A 20055-nucleotide genomic window follows, 5' to 3' on the forward strand; every position below is an offset into this window, starting at 1 on the left:
AAGGCTGGCGCAGCTGCCTTCTTGCTTCCTAGATTGGAGACATGGCCATTGCAGTGGTAGGGAGTGATGGCAGCCTTCGTCACTTCGTGGTCCGCCGCATGGATCAAAAGAAAGCACGTAGAAAGTGTCATTCGTCGTGGTTTCAAAATTTTCTACTATTGTATCATTTCACCTGATAAGTTAAGTGTATATCATACACGTGTAAGCTGAATATCATTTTTGTAGTATGGACAAGTTGAATAACATAATCATACAAGTATAAGTTGGATGTCATGTTTGTAATATGGACAAGCTGAATATATATCATACACATGTAAGTTGGACGGTTTTGTATTATTTCTTTGTACTTATACGTAAGAGGTTTTAAGTTTGAATCTCGTGGTTAACGAATTCAATACCAATATATATATATATATATGTGTGTGTGTGTGTGTGGGTAATTCAGTAATGATTTATGCTCATGTGCCCTGGGTTTGAAACTCTCACACTCTTATATTATTGTAGTAGTTTCGAACCCTCATCCTCTCATCCCCTAGCATTATTCTTTTATTATTCCTTTTTGGATGAAACGATAGAGATTTTATAAAAATATTAAAGTCATACAACCAATCTTGTAAAAGAGCATCCTATGTGATATCCGGAGGCTCTTCGAACCAACATGAATCAACATTAGAAAAATAGTTGATATTAACACCAAATGAAATAAATCTTCAAAATTTTCATTTATTCGATTAATAAAATAAGTAAAATAACGTTAAAAGTAATGATATTTCAATTTCGATGTGAAGCTTCCACTTATACTACACCTCTCTAGTTATTTAAACAAAGTTAGACTAGAGTCAATCTCAACAGGATTTTCTTTCCATGATGATTCTGCCAAGCTCATTCTTTTGGCTATGATTTCACTGGATGGTAGACAGGAATAGTAGAAATCTTGTTAATATTAATTCATTCATGTGTGTCACTTATTAGATGACGAGACATTTGACTAACTAAAATTAGTCATAGTTACTTCAATTGTTTACCCGCGCTTAGTTGAATATCTTCATTTTAACATCCAAAACACTAACAGAAATCATATTGCACTAGCATTCACACAGACTATCGCTTTGCTTTACTTTAACCAAACAGTCGAATTCTTCTTATCAAATAAAGAAAAGACATGGAAATTAATTTCCCATAAATTTCGTCGCATACCGAACGGAGCCAAAAAAGACCTTTTAACAACCAAAAAAGCTAATTGGTTAATCGATATCACAACTTGGGAAATTTTTTTTATGTGGCCGGTATATAGGATAGTATATTACGTATCATTATACAAATGATGAGATATATGTGTTAAAAATTTAATAACTTAAAAAATAAAATTTTCCATAATTCCTATTAAAACAAGTGATATATCACTTGTGTTCCTGTCATAATTAAAAATTTCTTGACACCTTTGAACCACACGACTACACGAGGGCCCCGGTCCCGTCCTCTTCTTCCCACGATTTTTTCCCGAGAGGAGAAAAAAATTTGTACACGTTACCTACATTTTAAGGATCTTTAAATACCGGGCATCCTTGACCATTTCCCCAACAAAAACTCTCCCTCTCTCACACACACACACACACACAGAAATTGCCCAAATCCATATGGCTTCTACTTTTAATCTTAATGTCCACCACAATGCTACTGAGCATGAATATGGTTCAGCTATACTGGAGGTTGAAACACAAGTACTGCCAAGGACTGGCGGAGGAGGAGGAGGTGGCCGCGTCCAAAACAACAACCATGCAAATTTGGAGGAGGGTGTGTTTCTGACATGGGAGGACTTGTGGGTGACAGTAGTTTCCAAGAAGAACAGTATTGGTAGCAGCAGCAGATCAATCCTGCAAGGTCTAACTGGTTATGCCAAGCCTGGGGAGCTCTTGGCTATAATGGGTCCTTCTGGCTGTGGCAAGTCCACTCTCCTTGATGCTTTAGGAGGTAATAATCGATACCCTACTTAATAATTCATTCCAATTTCCATTCCACGAGATGTAATTTCAGCATGGTTAACGATTGCATGCACGTACAGAGATAAGCATCCGGATGCTATTTTTTGGCTGTCTAGTCAAACAATATTTATATGAATTTGTGAAAGAATTTTAAAATCTCGCGTCGGAAAATTGACAAAATAAATACAATATATAATGAACGGTTCCACATTTAAATATCAAGATTTTAGAATTGTGCAAGCAATCCCCTACTAAACGCATCAATATTGTCCTAATTTAACAACCTGTAAAGTTTAGTAGGTGTTGGACTTTATTATAACATGCATCGGTATTAGTAGGAATGGAACCACGTAATTATAATTAAGATACGATATTTTTTTGCCAAATTACCAAGCCAGCATGGTATTTTCAACATGGCCCTCACATGAGACCATATTTGGACAAAGATTGTCTGCCCTTCTTGTTCCCGTGCCCTTTCATGCCCTTCTGTTTGTGTGGTCACGGTTAAGCCACATCAACATTTTATATTACTATTCATTTTTGTCTTATTATCTTTATAAAAAAACAATATAAAATGTTGACGTGACTTAATCATGACCACACAAAACAGAAGGACACGGGAACAAGGAGGGCAGACAATTCTTGTCCACCATGTTTTTATTGGGTTACGTGAAAAGAGAATTCCACAACAAATAAGGAGAAGACAATCACGTGAATACTACACGCTTGGATTCGACCCATTAATTGGGGTCATGTCCAAGTAATTAAAGACCTAGTATTATAGCTCAAATAAAATTCGATCTCAAACTATGTCAAAATTTCAAATATTGTCCTAAGTTAACCACATACACAACCTGTGTGCATAGGTACTCTAACTTACAACTCATGGTTACACACTGCAGGGAGATTGAGTTCAAACGCAAGGCAAACAGGGAAGATCCTAATCAATGGGCATAAACAAGCACTAGCTTATGGAACTTCGGTGGGTGTGGCTTCAATTATACGTATCATTCAATGCTTCAAGCGTTTTAACTGTTAGATTTGATTTTACATTATTTAGATCATTTATTTTCAAACTTAATCATTCATTCTTGTATTATTCAATGTTATGCAGTATTTTGAAGAAATTTCCCTTAATTTTTCACTCTTTTTTTCCATATTTTTTCTTAATAAATCACATCTACTTATATACGGATACAGGCATATGTCACACAAGATGACACTTTAATGACGACATTAACCGTTAAAGAAGCCGTATATTACTCTGCTCAGCTGCAACTGCCAGACTTCATGACCAAGTCAGAGAAGAAAGAGAGAGCAGAAGTTACAATTAGAGAGATGGGTTTGCAGGACGCCATGAACACAAGGATTGGAGGTTGGGGAGCTAAAGGCCTTAGTGGTGGCCAAAAGAGGAGAGTAAGCATTTGTATTGAGCTTCTCACAAGCCCTAAGCTTCTCTTCCTTGACGAACCGACAAGCGGCCTTGACAGTGCAGCTTCTTATTATGTCATGAGCAGAATTGCAAATCTTGATAAAAGTGATGGAACTCCAAGGACTATTGTTACATCCATCCATCAGCCTAGCTCTGAAGTCTTTCAACTTTTTGACAGTCTTTGTCTTCTGTCTTCTGGAAGAACTGTCTATTTTGGTCCTGCTTCTGCAGCAAATCATGTAAGGCTAGCTCCATGTATATGAGATGGCTTATTCAGAAAATCAGAGTTATTTAAATATATTGTTAACTATGTACTGATGTTCTTAATTGGTTGCAGTTTTTCACTTTAACTGGTTTCCCATGCCCAACTCTCCAAAATCCATCGGATCACTTCCTTAGGACCATAAACAAAGATTTTGAGCAGGTAAGAAAATCTCTTTGGAAACAAGAAATCACATAACATGCTGATAAACCTTTAGAAATCTAATAGAACTTTGTAACACGTCGCAGGACATTGAGCAAGGCGCAACCACACCAACAGAAGTAGCAATTGATACTCTAATAAGGTCCTATAAAGAATCTGAAACCTTTCAGCAAGTTCAAACACAAGTAGCTGAACTGTGTAAACAGGTAAACTAGTAATCAGATTCATAGAAGTAATTATGTATGCACCTTTTTGAATAAAATTTCAAATTGCAGTAGTGGACCCAGGATTAATGGGGGCAACATCGACTAACATTAATTCACATGAAATTTAGGACTCTGGTGAAAAATTGGAGAAGAGAAGCCGTGCTGGCTTTCTTACACAATCTCTCGTACTCACAAGAAGATCCTTCGTGAACATGCATAGAGATCGAGGCTATTACTGGTTGCGCCTGGCTATCTACATCTCCATGACCCTAGGCCTCGGTACTATCTATCATGAGCTTGGACATGGTTATAGATCTATTCAGGTAAGTGAGAGAGAGATCTATATGTACTATGTATACAAGGAAATTGTCCCCTTAGTAGGCAGTTAATTAGTACATAACATTCGTATGTTGCAGGCAAGAGTCTTGCTGCTCACGTACATATCTAGTTTTCTAACTTTCATGGCCATTGGTGGATTCCCTTCCTTTGTGGAAGATATGAAGGTAAATTAATTTAGAATACTTCATTAGCGATCGATGTTAAAATTAGTGTTCCTAAACTCTACTTTTTGTTGTAAATGCAGGTATTTGAACGAGAAAGACTAAACGGGCACTATGGTGTCTGTGCATTTGCTTTTGGCAATACATTTTCTTCTGTGCCTTTCTTGATAATGATTTCAGTGATTCCCGGGGCAATAACTTATTACCTTGCTGGACTTCATACCGGATTGGAACACTTTGTCTACTTTTCTTGTGTGATACTTGCTTGCATGATGTTGGTTGAGAGTCTTATGATGATAGTTGCTAGTATTGTGCCCAATTACCTCATGGGAATAATAGCTGGTGCTGGAATTCAAGGTCTTTTGATGTTATGTGGTGGATTCTTCCAATTACCAAGTGATCTTCCCAAGCCTGTGTGGAAGTATCCAATGTACTACATTGCCTTCCACAAGTATGCATACCAGGGATTGTTCAAAAATGAATTCCAAGGAACAATGTTTCCAGCAAGTGAAGCCGGAGGACCATTCATCAGCGGCGAACAAATTTTGAGAGACAGATGGCAAGTGGAAATGAGATATTCTAAGTGGGTGGATGTTGCTGTGTTGTTCGGGATGATAGTTCTATATCGAGTTATGTTCTTGGTTATCCTCAAGACTACGGAGAAAGTTAAGACTAGTACTACGGCCCTTCTGTCAATGCCTACCAAGCGAAACATGCAAGTATTGGTTAATCCCTCATCCACGCCCGTGCATGGAGAGAACCACTAGGACAATATCAATATTATGTATTGTTTTTACGACAGACAAATTCCAAGGGAAGACGCAATACAAATAAAGCTGTGCGAGCCCGTGCATGGAGAGAACCACTAGGACAATATCAATATTATGTATTGTTTTTACGACAGACAAATTCCAAGGGAAGACGCAATACAAATAAAGCTGTGCGAGTAGATACACACACACACGTACTTCGAACAATATCACGTGTGTAATAATATTATAATTACCATATTAGGCAAAACTTACCACAATTAGGGGTGGGCACTTAGAACCGAAAACCGAAACCGAAACACGAACCAAATCGAACCGCACCGAATGGTTTGGTTTTGCGGTTTTGGAACGGTTTTGGTTTTGAAACCGAACCGCAACATAGAAAACGGTTTGGTTTCGGTTTTGGCTTTTGAAAACCGCATCGAAACCGAACCGCACCGCAAATATTAATAAACATTTAATTAAATGTCCATATTAAATTTCATGTTTTAATTGGTTGTTTGTTAGAATCCATGCACTTAGTATGGACACAACCACACTGGAATATCATCATTCATCACTTTCTTTCGTTCATTAACTTCAAGGACATTTGTTATTTTATACCATCACACACACACACACACATATATGTACAAGGGTGGACTAATCTTGTTATCAAGAGTCGAACAATGATCTAATGAAGTCCACTCATTTGAAGCATGATATCACATATTCTAGTATGAAAGTTTCACTCATGTTTAATGAATTCAAAGTTATTCAACTTGTTTTATGTTATACTTTGTACGGGACACCTTTTTGTTGCACAAACATATTTTAACATCACAACTGCATGCAACATGCTAATTGTTTATATAACAAATGTCTTTTTCCTATTGCTACTGGGAAATGCTTATTAATATGTTTAATTTCAAATTGTACATTTTTTCTTAAAAACCAAACCGAAACCGTTTGAAACCGCACCGAACCGAACCAAACGATTTGGTTTCATTTCGGTTTTGGCTTCAAAACCGCACCGAACCAAACCGCAAACAATTTTGGTTTCGGTTTTGGTTTCACTCAAAACCGCACCAAACCAAACCGTGCCCACCCCTAACCACAATGCTTCTCCTTATGTAATAAAAAGTATTTTTCAAGTTTTAAGACTGATTTGAAATCATTTGGAGAGTTATATTTGTTGTGTTTTACCTTTAATTGGATTTAAAAAGAAATTAAGAACCCACTAGCGATTCGTTTAGTGATGTAATTTCAAATCTCCAACTCCTAAAGTAAATATTTCATGAGTTGTATAAAAGAAAAAAAATGATCGGACAAATTTATAACAGAAAATTAGGGTACGACTCTTTAGGCTATCTCCAACCGAAATGACTAAACATAGTCTCGTCCAGAATTATAGCCCTGCAAAAAAATTATCTTAAATGAACTATGTCAAGTCATACTCATATACCATCTCCAATCCAAGAGGCTAAACATATCCTATAATAATTTGTTAGTTCTAAGTTTATACTTTAAATTTATTGGTTAATTTAATTAAACTACCTTTGGATGTTTTCGAATCTAATTGTTGGATTTGAATCAATTATTATAACTGAGGAGCTGATCCACATGAAACAAGAGAGGGGGCGACATTTAGTTAGCTTAATGCCCCTTTGGCCAAATAATTTTCTAGTAAGCTCCATAGAATTATACCCTAATCATCAGTTGGAGATGAGTTTTTGGACAAATCAAGCTATTTTTTGACTTTTGGACATTTAGCCTCTCCATTAGATACGACCTTAAACTGAGCTACATTACAAAATTATCTTTGGTATTGTTTTATATAACGATAGATTTACACTAAGGATGAAAAAATATATTGATATCAAACTTATCATTTTTGAGATTTGATCCTAGAAATTCTTACTTACAAGGAAAAATATAATTAGACTATAAGGGGGCGTTTGTTTGCCCTCACTAAACTTCGTTGGAAAAGACTGGCTTAACTGGAATTGCTAAGCCGTGTTTGGTGTGAAGAAGGACTAGCGTTAATGAGACTAAGTCGGATTCGCCCTGACTAAGTCCTTCGCTAGGTAGTCTTAGCAAGTCCCCTCGAAATGTATGAGATTGTTAGTCTCGTCTCCAAATCTACTTCATTTTTACACTGCATTGTCTATACGTTACTTTGTCTCCGTTTACCCACCCCCAAATAAGCTTCACCCACTGCCAAAATCTCAAAATCGAAACACCAAAATTCAAAAAAAAAAAATGCAAAACAATAACAACAATGGGAGAAGCTAATTAGCAAGCATTCTTCACGCATTCTTCCTTTTTCCTAGAAAATTCTGAGATGGCTATCTCGTTCTGGAATTGCAGATGGAGAAGCCGACGCATGTATCAGAGGGAGCAGAGAGATTCGAAAATTTTTGGGAGAAAAAATGTGAGAAAGGTGGAGATGCCTAACGGCGGGAAGAAGGTGAAGGGGATGAGCTTGTCTTGAAAGATCTACCATGACCTTGTTTTGAAACACTGCGTTTTACAAGAAATACAAGGAGGAAAAGAGAGAATGGATGGAGTCAGAGAGAATGGATGGGTGAAGGTTCCAGAGAGAGGTAGAGTGGGAAAAAAGAACGAAAAGGGTTAAATTAATATTATTAGATAAAATAATAAAATATTATTAGCTAAGTGTTAAATAATATAATATTATAGTTTGTTTATATTCAGCTTTTTAGTTCGACACTGCACCAAATGCTTCACTAAGTTACTCCAGTTTAATCTAGTATAAGCCAATTCAACTTAGTCTTAAAACTAGTCTAATCCAAAATAATCCTGTGAAACAAACGCAACTATGTGACCATAACTTCGATGTGAACAAAGTACAAAAATAAGGTGGGAAGTTTTAAATAAAATAATGTGGATAACTTGGTACATTTCTGTGCACATAGAAGCGGGCCAAGCCCAAATGAAAAAGAGATACAGGCCGGTTATTTTGGCGGACAAAAATCCCTAGTGGTGGTTTGACTGGAAGTTTTCCTTCGGCATTCTGCAACTTACTTTGGCAAAATCTAAGTATCCAGCGACCAATTGATCATTGATGATGTTGGGGTTACGCGGTTCAATCGCAATCGTTTCTGATGCGAGTCGTCGACTCCTTCAATCTGTATCGGTAAGTTCGAATACCTTAAAAAACTTCATTTTATCAGACTAATCGTTTCTTTTGTTGAATTCAAACAAACTGTGTTTAGGGTTTAGGGTTTATGACTGTGGATCATGTTCGTACTAAAGATGGTGCTTTAGAAATTTTCTGGGGTTTTCATGAATTGTTGGTTGCCTCGTCTGGTTTTTATTTTTTGGGTCTGAAATTGCCCCTCATTTGGTTGCTGTAAAATTATGTAACTGAAGAAAAAATAACTCATGCCTCATGGGGTTGGTTTTTTTTTTTCCTAAGATTTGTCATGCATTGGAGAATGTTTGCTGACTAAGTGATTTTCTTTCAATGCGTGGTGTGAGGAGCCGATCAATTGGCTCAATACAGTTAGTGGATCGGTTACTCACATCTCCCAGCTATCCTGCAAAATTTGTCCGGTAACTGAGATTTTACATGGTGGGCGAGCCTTGGCGCAACAGAAAGGTTGCTCCTTTGTGACCAAAAATCACAGATTCGAGTCACGAAAGCAGCCTCTTTGTTCCCCGGGCCGAACCTCGCAAAGCAGGGACTTGACTAAAATGATTGACTAGTGAATTATGAAATGGCAAATACAATTATATCTGCAGTTTTGAATTAGTTTGTTTTTCATTGTAAATTGTAACTACACTCAAAGATCCAAAAATTGGGAACAAATATTCTGACCACCCCCATTTGAAAGGTTACAGATTCATATGTTGGTTTAATGGTCATATTTGAGCTTCCTGTGTCATTTGCAGTTTCATGGGGTCCGTGTGCAATGCCTGAATATAAGAGCAGGAATGGAGATTCCAGACAATAAGCCCCTTAAGTATGCGCTTCAGTACATACGTGGGATTGGCAGAGCGAGGGCCGGCTTGATCATATCTGAGCTAAACATGACCAACAAACGTGCCAAGGACCTGACCCGAAGAGAAGTTGTTGCTATTGGCGATGAAATCTCCAAGTACTTAGTTGGAAGGGAATTGGTATACGTAGCTCTCTCTGTTTCTCTCCCTCCTCTCCCTCTGTTTTAGTGCTACTTGCTTCAGTAACAGGTTTGGGTTTTTCGGGTTTTTTCAGGCAACTATTGTCGAGAGAGACATCAAGAGAATGAAGGACATTCAGTGCTACAAAGGGATCAGGCACATCGATAAGTTGCCTTGCCGAGGGCAGCGCACCAGCACCAATGCCAGGACTAGGAAAGCTAATCCACGGATTGCGGTTGCATCATCAAATAAGGTGAAGAATAAGTAGTCAGTATAAAAGCAGTCATCGGTTTGGATGCAAAAGGCAGCTTCTTTTCACAACTTTTGAGTTTTGAAGCCATGGTTGTTAGGTGTCTTAATAATTATCCACAAAGTTTCACTCCCCCCATCTCTCTTAACCTTTCCAACTTTTATGTTAAACCAACTCTTGGATATTATAATCTCAAGAATTTTCTGAGAAGTTTCTTTTGGTTTCTATTCGATCTAAAGGTAACCATCAGTTTCCGAGCTTCGCAGTAAATCAAAGTGAACACCAAAGCTTGCGCTTTCAAATATCGAGTGAACTTTTCTTAGATTTAATTGACGAGGGGTGTGCCACCAAGTGAAATCAAATTCAAGAAGTCTTGTTATTACAAATTTCTCGTGTCGTCCCTACAACTTTGTGATTGAGAAGTTTCCTTTCAGTTGTATGAAAGAATCAGCATTTCATGCCTACTTCTGTAGACAATACTTTTACATTTCCGTACACACAAATGCTGCTAAGCGACTGCTCTGCTACCTAATCCAGTTTTCGTAGGGAACTAGATTTTCCGAAGTTTGGTCTTATACCTTTGAATTTCATTCTGGCAGTTCAAGAACTTATAGGGGCACAAACAGCTTCCAGACACTTTTTCGAGATTGCTTGGACGAGGGTACATTCCGAAGTTGGTGTTTGATATTGTCACTGAACATTTCTGCTTACCTAGGCACTCCTGTAAAGATAAAACATCAGAAAAATCTCGATTAGGTTGAACCTGGAAACCTCTGTGAGTTAATTGGGGAAAAGTTTAACCCTTTACTGCAGTAAATTAGGAGCAATCTGAGAAGTACCTTCGGCAGGACTGCATTTGAGTTTGGAGCATGACTGTTACCATGCTGAAATTTCCCACAGCTTCCGGTTGGAGTTCCAAAGCTTGAAAATTTAGTTGCAGAAATGTTCAGCTGTACATGTAGGCTAATTTCAGGCCTCTGCTGTGCTTCCGTTTGGCCTTGGCTCTCAGTGATTCAACTCCACCCCTACAGGAAGCCACAGAAAGCCAACGCTTTCAGTTCTTTTCTTTTTTTGTAATCGGATTGGTCAAATCCAGGCATGTTTGGTTAACAGAAATGGAAAAGGAAAAGAATTGTAAAACTAAAATAATAAGAGAAGTAACAAAAGAGAATCAGATCAACTAGTTTCTCTTGTCGATCTGATTCTTGAATTTAGGCGGATGTATTCAATTGTGATTTTGAGGAATTTTAATTCTTTTAACGAATCTAGGGGTATTTAATCAGAATTTTAAGTGATTATCTGAAATTCAAAATGTATTCAATTAGACTAAGCCGGCATTCACTTAACGGCTCCGATTCAGACTAAGCCGTCTAATACTTTATACAAAGTTGACTGGTACAAAGTTGACTGTCAAAGAGGCTTTGGCCGGTACCACACCAGTACCTCATGTTGTTCACGATTGTTTGCTCCTTCCTCCTTGTGTACATGATCGTTTTCGCATGCTCTTATCATCCACGGTGGGGCAAAATTTTGGTTCCAACAGCTTTCAAGGGGAACATCTACCGCCCCAGCCTCGGCCGCACCAAGTAGTCAGACGTTTCCACGAGAAACCTTTTTATCTCAACTTAATCAGAACCGTTCATATTTGATCCAACGGTGTCGAAACGCTGCGCATATATTGTGTTGCGCACTTGAGATTTGGCCAGAACAGGATAACTTGACCCCATCGTCTTCATCCACACACAAAGCTCATCACTCCCACAACTCAGACACAGTCATGGCGCAAACACTGGCAATGCCTCTGGCACCCTCCCTCTATGTAATCTGCAATGGAAGAAACTCTAATCCCCTCTCCAACGGCCTCTCCTTCCCAATCAGACCCCCCAATCAGGTAAATTTCACGTTTTAAATTCTGGGTCGACCTCAGAATTTCGTGGGTCGACCTCAAAATTCATGGGTCTCGTCGATTTTGTGCAGGTTGGTGGCTTGAGCATCAAATGCGTGCGTGTTGGCGGAGTTGAAATCCCCAACAACAAAAGGGTCGAGTACTCTCTTCAGTACGTTCATGGAATTGGGCGTACTAGGGCACGAACAATCCTAATCGACCTCAACATGGAGAACAAAATCACCAAAGATTTGTCGGAAGAAGAGCTCACCATTATCCGAGATGAAGTCTCCAAGTACATGATTGAAGGGGATTTGGTAAACCCTCAAACTTTATTTGTTGCAACTACAATACTTTTGCTCACTGGCATAACATTGATTGTCGTTAGATGAGTTTAAATTTCAACATTTATGTAGCAAATACATTAGATCACCTTCATTTAACCGCAATCAATTGCGGTGGGTGGAGCAAAATGCACCCTTAATTTGTTATGGTTTCCTTTTTCATATAATGGGATGTCATTGTGGCGGTATCTCAAGTCAATCATGCACGTCCTGGATTATAACTTTTGCACATGGGATTGCCTGATTGGTTTGGGATATGGCCACAGTTTCCATTGGATGAAAGTTCTATTGGGATTTTTTGGATGTTGCAGAGGAGGTTCAATGCCTTGAATATAAGGAGACTCAAGGAGATTCAGTGCTACAGAGGCATACGCCACAGCCAGGGATTGCCTTGCAGAGGACAGCGCACCAAGAACAACACTAGGACCCTGAAGGGTAAGAGGGTCACTGTTGCTGGAAAGAAAAAGGCCCGTTAAGTAATTGAATGGGTTTTCGACTCTTTTTGTAATTGGTAATGAATTCCTTTGTCTGGTTTTGTGTTTTAGTATTAACTACAATTGTTCTGATCGCTTTTGCTTCGTTGAGCTGTGCCCTCACCTTTGGAAATGTAGTTGGGATCATCAATGTATAAGGTCGTACCCAGTGCACAAGGCTCCCGCTTTACACAGGGTCTGGGAGAGGTGAATGTCGGTGTACCTGTTTGATCACAGTTTTATTCATAGGATTGTCAAATGTTGAGAAGGAAATGTTGTCTAATCACTTGGTCACACTGCAGTAGATTCTTGACTACTTGGAATGCTATGAAATTTAATCAGAAGTGATGAACTTGCTGAAATTGTTTACAAAATCTACAAGGCCTAGTTTCTCAAATCATCAAAATCCTTGTCGTTCGGTTTGATCATCTTATTCATTTGTCTTTTCACTAGCATGCTTCACTGTTTCTTCCTGCTTGTGCCGGAATTTGTACTCCATGCTTTGTCATGTATGATGGGTTTGAAGTGTTCAGCACGTATTTAATCGCTCACAGTTCTGCAATTTTGTGAATCACCACTTGCATTTCTATATGCATTCATGAATTACCACTCCGTTACAAACTTGTTCAGAAGATGTCTACTGTTTCACATTTCCTCCGGTAATTAGAATGCTTTTCATACGATATATTACTTGAACGTATGAATTTTAATTGTAGTTGGATAAGTATGGAACTTGAAATGTTTGGTTAATACTTTGCATCTCTGTCCACCCAAAACTCAACCTCTGGTTCTTTTGTTATTCCTGTAGCTGTTGCTCTATAATATAAATGTTGAATAATTGAAATTAGCCAGTTACGCGAGTATTTTCGGAGGAAGAAGTTGCTGAGCTTGGTATGGTTTACGCATGAAACATAGGTACAAATATACTGAAACTTCTCTTATGCATTGAAAAAGTTGCTGAGCATGGTACCGTTGTTTATGTTCATTGCATTTTGTCTTCCAAGTACTGTCAAATGGGCACCATGATATTGTATTATGTTCACGTGATGAAAATCACATAGCTAATCTCTTTATTAATTATGTTACAACGTTGTTGTTATGGACACAAGAGTCCGTAGCATTCATTTTCACTTGTAAGTGAAATGTATTAGGTCGTCAAAGACGAGTTTGAATAACATTATTGTTAGTCCGCAGTAAGTAAGTTTACCTCCTCTTAGCTAAATAATATCGTTTGAAAAAGAAAAATATAAAATAAATAAATAAATCTACCTGTGGATGGTCAAATTGACATGGACTACAGTGAATACGACAAAAGAAAGGAACCATAGTAAGACCTAGTTTGGGAGTGAGGTGCTTAAAAAAAAAACACTCATGAAAAAAAGCTGTGAGGGTTTTAAGTGTTTGGTAAACTGAAAAAAAAATGGCTTATTTTGGAAGCTGCTGTGAGAATAAGCTGAAATCAAAGGAAAAAACTGCAGCTTTGGAAAACTGGCTTTTTTTCAAAGCACATAGAGCTACAGTGCTTCTTTAATGAAAAGACCCACTATTAGACTTTTTTTTTCCAAAAGCACTTTTACAAAAAAGTTTACCAAACACTCTGCTGATTTATTTCACAGCCGTTTATTCTCACAGCAGTTTTTTTTCAAAGCACAGCAATACCAAACCAGCCCTAAATGTGGTGCCTTATCACTTAAGCATAAAAACAAAATAACCGTGTCGTTGAAAAGTAACCAGTTACACGAGATCTTTTCTTTTTTCTCTCTCAATACACGAGTTCAAATGAAGTGTGAGAAAATTTTGCCCTTCGTCCGGCTATTAAGAAACCGAATTACGTGAGTGACGACTCGTACTTATAATGTTTAACATAAAAATATATATTATTGACTACGAAGATAATATAAAAATATATATTATTGACTTGATACGCCACCATGTTGATCCACGGCTTTGTCCACTAGTTGCTAACTCATCATTAAGCTTTTGTTTATCCGATAAAACACAAACTTTTGCTTGTAAAGCGGAAAACGAGCACCATCCTTTCATCTTTAACTTTTAAAGACAACATTTTCTCTCTCTATAATTGCTCTATTTAACCATAACCACTTTATTTCCACTTGATCTACACGTCACGCAAGACGACAAACTTGAAGTGTGTACAAAACCCCCCAACCCTATCCACTCCCCGTCCTCATCGGACACCATCCCATCATCACATTATGTATTTATATATAATATTATAATAATATCTACACAATCGCGTGCGGCGCAGATGATTGCCACGTCGGTCACACAAGCGGCTTGCATGCAGAGGTCTGCGGGTCCCACATGGCTGGCAGTAGAAACCTACGCCCGTTCACCCCGACCGCGTTGTAGCTCGCCCCGGTCGCCTTGTCCACCAGGACTTGACCCGGATAACCCGGGTATGCCCCGGTTCCGAAAATGCCCGTGCAGGCAGAGACCGCCTCGAGCGGCGCGGTGGCCGGCCCTTGGAAGTATCCATTGTTGTACGGATTGGTTACTGTTCCCGCCAAGAGAGTGGCGAGGTTTATGATCATGCCGTCAACTCCGACGTCGCCGTTTGGGGCCACTAACGGCGGGGTTTGCGGGCCGTAAATGGGCTGGTGAAAGGGCCAGGCGCATTGGCCGGGGCACTGGACCACCGAGTTCCCAACCCACACGTAAGCCGACTTCTTGTCCCGGGCGGAGCCGTGGGTACCGCAGCGGCTACAGAAGCCGTCGACCGCCACGTCACTGGCAGTCAAAACCACGTTGATGGCCTTCAACGCGTTGACTTTGCCGGCGAGGGCTACCAGGTGCCGGTTGCCGAGGGACTTTCCGAGAGAGTAGGCCTCGTGGAGGATTTGCCTGCCGACGACGAGATTGGAGGCGCCGCCCTTGTACTTCTCGGTGGTTTTCCACCAGGAGGAGGCAGAGGGGAGTGGGCCCCGCCGGGGGGCGAGGGAGTGGATGAAGTCGACGATGATGGAGCGTTGGATTGGGGTGAAGTGGCCGTACCAGATGAGATTGACGGTGATGTTGCCTTTGAGAAGAGCGCCGTTGTGGTACTTGAGCACCAGGGGCTGCTCCTCCACTAAAGCACCCAAACCGGGCTCGGCCAGAAACAAGAGTAGCAAGAGAGAAGTGGCAAAGTGGTAAATAGGATACATTGCTAGGGGCAAGAGTTTAAGGCTTTTGTTGGGAATTGGGTGTGGGGAGAGTGAATGAATACAATGAATTTGGTTTGGGGTGGTATTTATATTCGGACGATAAGGGAGACAGCTGTGGATAGCAAAGGTGTCACTGTGTTAGGCGTCCACGTGGGAGTTGGTGATTAGACATTGAGGGCACTCGAGACCGGAGAATTTGCCAGGCTGTAAGGTTTCTCGGATGCGGGGTGGTGAGACTAGAGAGGGTTGTTCCAGGAACTTGATGCTCACTTTTAAGCGTATAGACTCGTTACCCCGCATGGCTCTCACCCTCATAATTTTGTGTGATTATTTTATTTGACACATAAAAATAAAAATAAAAATAAAAATAAATTGTGAAGAATTAAAATGATTGTGTCAAAATTACTCCCATTGTATATGTGAGTTCGTTTTTAATGGTTACCAGAATTGGAATCGACCTTCAATAATATTTGCAAATTCCCAGTTGTGTTTGTGCCGTTAGGGTTTAGGCCTTGTCTTTTAGTTTTCACAAACTATAGTATTCCATAATTCTATCCAAAGATAACCGTTTCTAAACCTCAAACCATAAATTCCGTTGTGTCACATATGATGAAAATCGTATCTTTTCTTGCCTTGACGACATATAAAAAATGATAGGAAAATCATATTTTTGTACTTGGTGTAACATCTAGTATGTCAAGTTGTGCGTATAATATTGATTGTATGGATCGACTGTTCCATTATATATAGTACACTAATATGATTGAATTACATAATATCCCTAACTTTACTCCCAACATATGCTGCACACCATCAGCGCATCACTAATCAGTGTCCAAGTCCTCCATGGCTTCTTGTCCTCTCTCAAGCCCTGATGCCTACCTTCGACGAAGAAATGAGCATCTTCCGCGCTCCCTCTAGCTCCCACATGCAGAAGACCCTCTACTGGTTCGACTTCGTCGTATTGGGCATCGGCGGCATGGTGGATGATGTTGCCTTTCGTGGACTATTTTTTTCCAACGGCTCATTTTTTTTCTTACGCGGTATAATTTTGTGTTTTAAATCAACTTGTAAATATTATGAACGAGTGAACTATTGTCATATCAATTTAGATAAATAATTGAGAAATGTGATGATGTTACTAAGTTTATTCTCAGTTTTCAATTTAAAAGTTTAACGATAGATATTAATCATATTATCACATTCTTAAGTTTTCTTTCAGTGCTCTTTTGCTTCGTTTTGTGTATTAATTTATACTTGTTGTTGAGGCGTACAAGGATTCGTGACACATTCATTTGCACTCCCCACTCTAATCTCCACCGGTTCTTTTCTCCCATTTGGTAGCCCCACCTAGTAGGGTTTCATATCAAAGCTATGACGTGCACCGAAGGCTGCCTTGAGAGAGTCAGAGTAGGTCCGGCCTAGAAGGAGTGGAAAAATCGTGGTTTGCCATGTCACATTTCAGTCTCGATTTCACCGTAACACGATATTGTTCGTTTTGGGTCTAGGCCATGCCCTCACGAATTTGTTCTTGGGAACTCAGATGAGAGCTTTTCAGTAAGTCACCCATCCTAGGAATACTCTCGCCTGAACTCGCTTAACTTCGGAGTTCTGATGGAACCCGAAACCAATGAGTTCTCAAAAGGCCTAGTGCTATAGAAGGTAGGCATGTACATATAAGGTACATTATCCCCTCTCCATTTGTCGATGTGGGATGTTACAATTCACCTTCCCTTAGGGGCCCGATGTCCCTGTCGGCACACTTGCACTAAACGGCAGAGTGGCTCTAATACCATTTTGTCACATCCCAGTTTCGACTCTGCTGTAGCACGATATTGTCTGTTTTGAGCCCAGGCCACGCCCTCATGGTTTTGTTTTTGGGAACTCAGACGAGAACTTTACAGTGGATCACCCATCATCGGAATGCTCTCGCCCGAACTCGCTTAACTTCAGAGTTCCGATGGAACTCGAAGCCAGTGAGTTCCCAAAATGTCTCGTGCTATAGGAGGTGGGCATGTACATATAAGGCACATCACCCCCTCTCCGTTGGTCGATATAGGATATTACATGCCACCGGTTGTCCTTTTTTAAAAAAAAAAAAAGTCAAAGGAGGTCCACTATGGAGGAGTTGATAAAGAGTACTGCTACACTTGACATTTAGTTGTACTATTTCTCTAATAAAAATGGGACCTGGATTGTCTGCCCTCCTATTTCGATGCCCTCCCCGTGCCCTTCTATTTTGTGTGGTCACGGTTAAGCCACGTCAACATTTTATATTGTTTTTTTATAAAAATAATAAAACAAAAAGAAATAATAATATAAAATGTTGACGTGGCTTAATCGTGACCACACAAACAGGAGGGCACGAGGAGGGCATCGAAATGGGAGGGCAGACAATCCAAGTCCATAAAAATGAGGCCGTCCAATGCATGCGAGTCTCATTTCTATTACAAAAATAATACAAATAGATGGTAAAAATAAAATATTTTTTGTTGATAAACAATGACATCATCTAGCTACAAGAAGAGTAGAAGCTTTGCCCAGGTTCAAACTTCCAGACCAGAATTTATTCGCTGCTTTTGGGGGGATTATTCCAAAAATATTATGCTCCCGCATGCATGATTGTTGCCGGTTGAATATTATATAATTAAATATGAAGCTCGTCGCTTCTTGTAGAACATAAAATAATTTACGTGGAACCAGTTCACGATAATTTAATATTCGAAATTATTTTTCCTGTGAGCTACTGCGGCTAACAGGATTTTCTCCAGATTTGTTTAGTGAAGATTCTAAAGATCTGTGAATCAAGTTCGTTTATCGTAAATTATGCGATCAACTTTTTAAAGTGATGTTTGTGTTTAATTTAAAATAAATTAATTTCTAATCATTAAATATATAATAAACAGATAAAATTAACGAATCTTTAGAATCATCGTAAAGATATACCGGCGATAATCCGGATTCCGGTATCCACAAACATTTTGTTGGGCGCTTGTTGGTTACGTCAGCGTGGTGTTTTTTATTTGGTAGCATAATTGGGAAGTGCGCTGAAGCTGAGCACCTAGTACTAACAACCAAGGTAAGGTAGGATTGGTTTTGGTTTTGGTTCCCTAGGGGTGGTCCGCAGTATAGTGGCCTAGTAGTAGGGTTTTCCAAAGTTTAAACACTGCTTTTTTAAAGTAATAGAGATCATCCCGAATATTGACACGAAAATTATGTTAAAAACAAAAATTAAGCAGAGAAAAGACGTTAATGTTTAAAATATTCACAAATTGTCTTCAAACATTCAAAAAGTCAAGGATTATGGAAAAGAAGGTAAAGTACAAACTTCACCTATCGGGCAGGATATAAAAAATTATTGAATTTCAATAATATTTATCGATTTACTGCATAAATTTTGCTTGAACCAACCACAAGTTTCCAATTTTTGAATTCTTTTTGAAATTTTTTTCGATAATCTTGACTAAATGAGTAGATATACCAACTTGATTGTAAGTTTCTATAATCTTTAAAAATCGAAACAATATCAATTTATTCATTTATATTTTTATAAATTTATATGTTGATATTTCTATTTATATCGATGTTTTAACCACTAAATATATCATCCAAACAATATATTCGTTACTCCAAACTGGAGATGCTGATCATTACATGGTTTTCAGCACGGGTCCTATCAAACATTTATGGTCTCCAAAACCAAAAGTAAAAAAGTAACAATAATTTTCACCTAATTAATGGCGAAGTCAGAGTTGGGAAATATCGGTTTAATAAAATTTTTATTTTAAAGGTGTGCAAGAGATATTTGTTAAGGACATTTTTAGGAGGAACTAGCATCTGTAATAATTTGGTTTTAATTTGAATTTACCTAAAGTCTCTTGTAGTAAACCAAGACACAAGCACACTTTTAACACATCCAAATCTCTTGACAACTGCTACATACATTTGAGTTAATTTGGTTTTTGTAATTTGGTTTGGTTTTCTTTTAAAAGTTCTGAAAGATTAACAAATTACTGGTATTGATCCAACAAAGTAATTGTGTGACAATAAGGATGCATTGATATAAATAGAGGCAAAACCAGGATCCAAAATAGGGTGCTACGAGGGAAGAATTGTACAACGAAGCATGAAGTTGTGTCTAGTATATCAGGGCTTTTAAAAAACAGAACGAGCCAAGGCCACTGCAAGCCCTAACTAAAGCTCGCCTCTATTGGAGATGTAGTACCAGTGTGTATGTAAAATGTGATAAGTAAAGATTTTGTATATTTAATATCGATTTTAATTTTTTTTACTGTGTCGTTGACACGTGGAATGAAAAATATTGTTTATTACACTCTTTACCAATTTTGCAAAATGTAATGCTAGAAAAACTAAATTTGTAGACAAAATTTACAAACTAAATGATGTGTCACCAATATGAATGAGCACATTTATCAACGCTTAAGTTACATCATCAACTTTCATATCATTTAATTTACAAAATCATGTTTACAAATT

The 20055-nt window shown here is 38.6% G+C and overlaps 4 protein-coding genes across 4 annotated transcripts; 3 read left to right on the top strand and 1 right to left on the bottom strand.

The window, feature by feature from the left end:
* The first annotated feature begins 1569 nt into the window (after window positions 1-1569).
* LOC103422091 (ABC transporter G family member 1-like) lies at window positions 1570-5481 on the top strand. Its single transcript, XM_070807018.1, has 8 exons — window positions 1570-1971; window positions 2885-2964; window positions 3183-3653; window positions 3752-3838; window positions 3925-4044; window positions 4173-4367; window positions 4461-4547; window positions 4628-5481. Exons 1-8 carry the CDS (start codon window positions 1638-1640, stop codon window positions 5309-5311), a joined length of 2058 nt encoding a protein of 685 aa, XP_070663119.1. The 5' UTR covers window positions 1570-1637; the 3' UTR covers window positions 5312-5481.
* Window positions 5482-8234: 2753 nt separating this feature from the next.
* Window positions 8235-9899, top strand: LOC103444862 (small ribosomal subunit protein uS13m). Its single transcript, XM_008383811.4, has 3 exons — window positions 8235-8453; window positions 9212-9439; window positions 9534-9899. Exons 1-3 carry the CDS (start codon window positions 8382-8384, stop codon window positions 9705-9707), a joined length of 474 nt encoding a protein of 157 aa, XP_008382033.2. The 5' UTR covers window positions 8235-8381; the 3' UTR covers window positions 9708-9899.
* Window positions 9900-10159: 260 nt separating this feature from the next.
* Window positions 10160-12765, top strand: LOC103444955 (small ribosomal subunit protein uS13c-like). Its single transcript, XM_029109471.2, has 3 exons — window positions 10160-11580; window positions 11667-11891; window positions 12230-12765. The coding sequence occupies exons 1-3, from the start codon at window positions 11467-11469 to the stop codon at window positions 12392-12394; spliced, it is 504 nt and encodes a 167-aa protein (XP_028965304.1). The 5' UTR covers window positions 10160-11466; the 3' UTR covers window positions 12395-12765.
* Window positions 12766-14395: 1630 nt separating this feature from the next.
* Window positions 14396-16032, bottom strand: LOC103444863 (protein EXORDIUM-like 2). The gene has a single exon (XM_008383812.4). The coding sequence runs from the start codon at window positions 15556-15558 to the stop codon at window positions 14677-14679; it is 882 nt and encodes a 293-aa protein (XP_008382034.1). The 5' UTR covers window positions 15559-16032; the 3' UTR covers window positions 14396-14676.
* Between the last annotated feature and the right edge of the window lie 4023 nt (window positions 16033-20055).

The sequence above is a fragment of the Malus domestica genome, chromosome 10 (assembly GCF_042453785.1).
Source record: "Malus domestica chromosome 10, GDT2T_hap1".
NCBI lineage: Eukaryota > Viridiplantae > Streptophyta > Magnoliopsida > Rosales > Rosaceae > Malus > Malus domestica.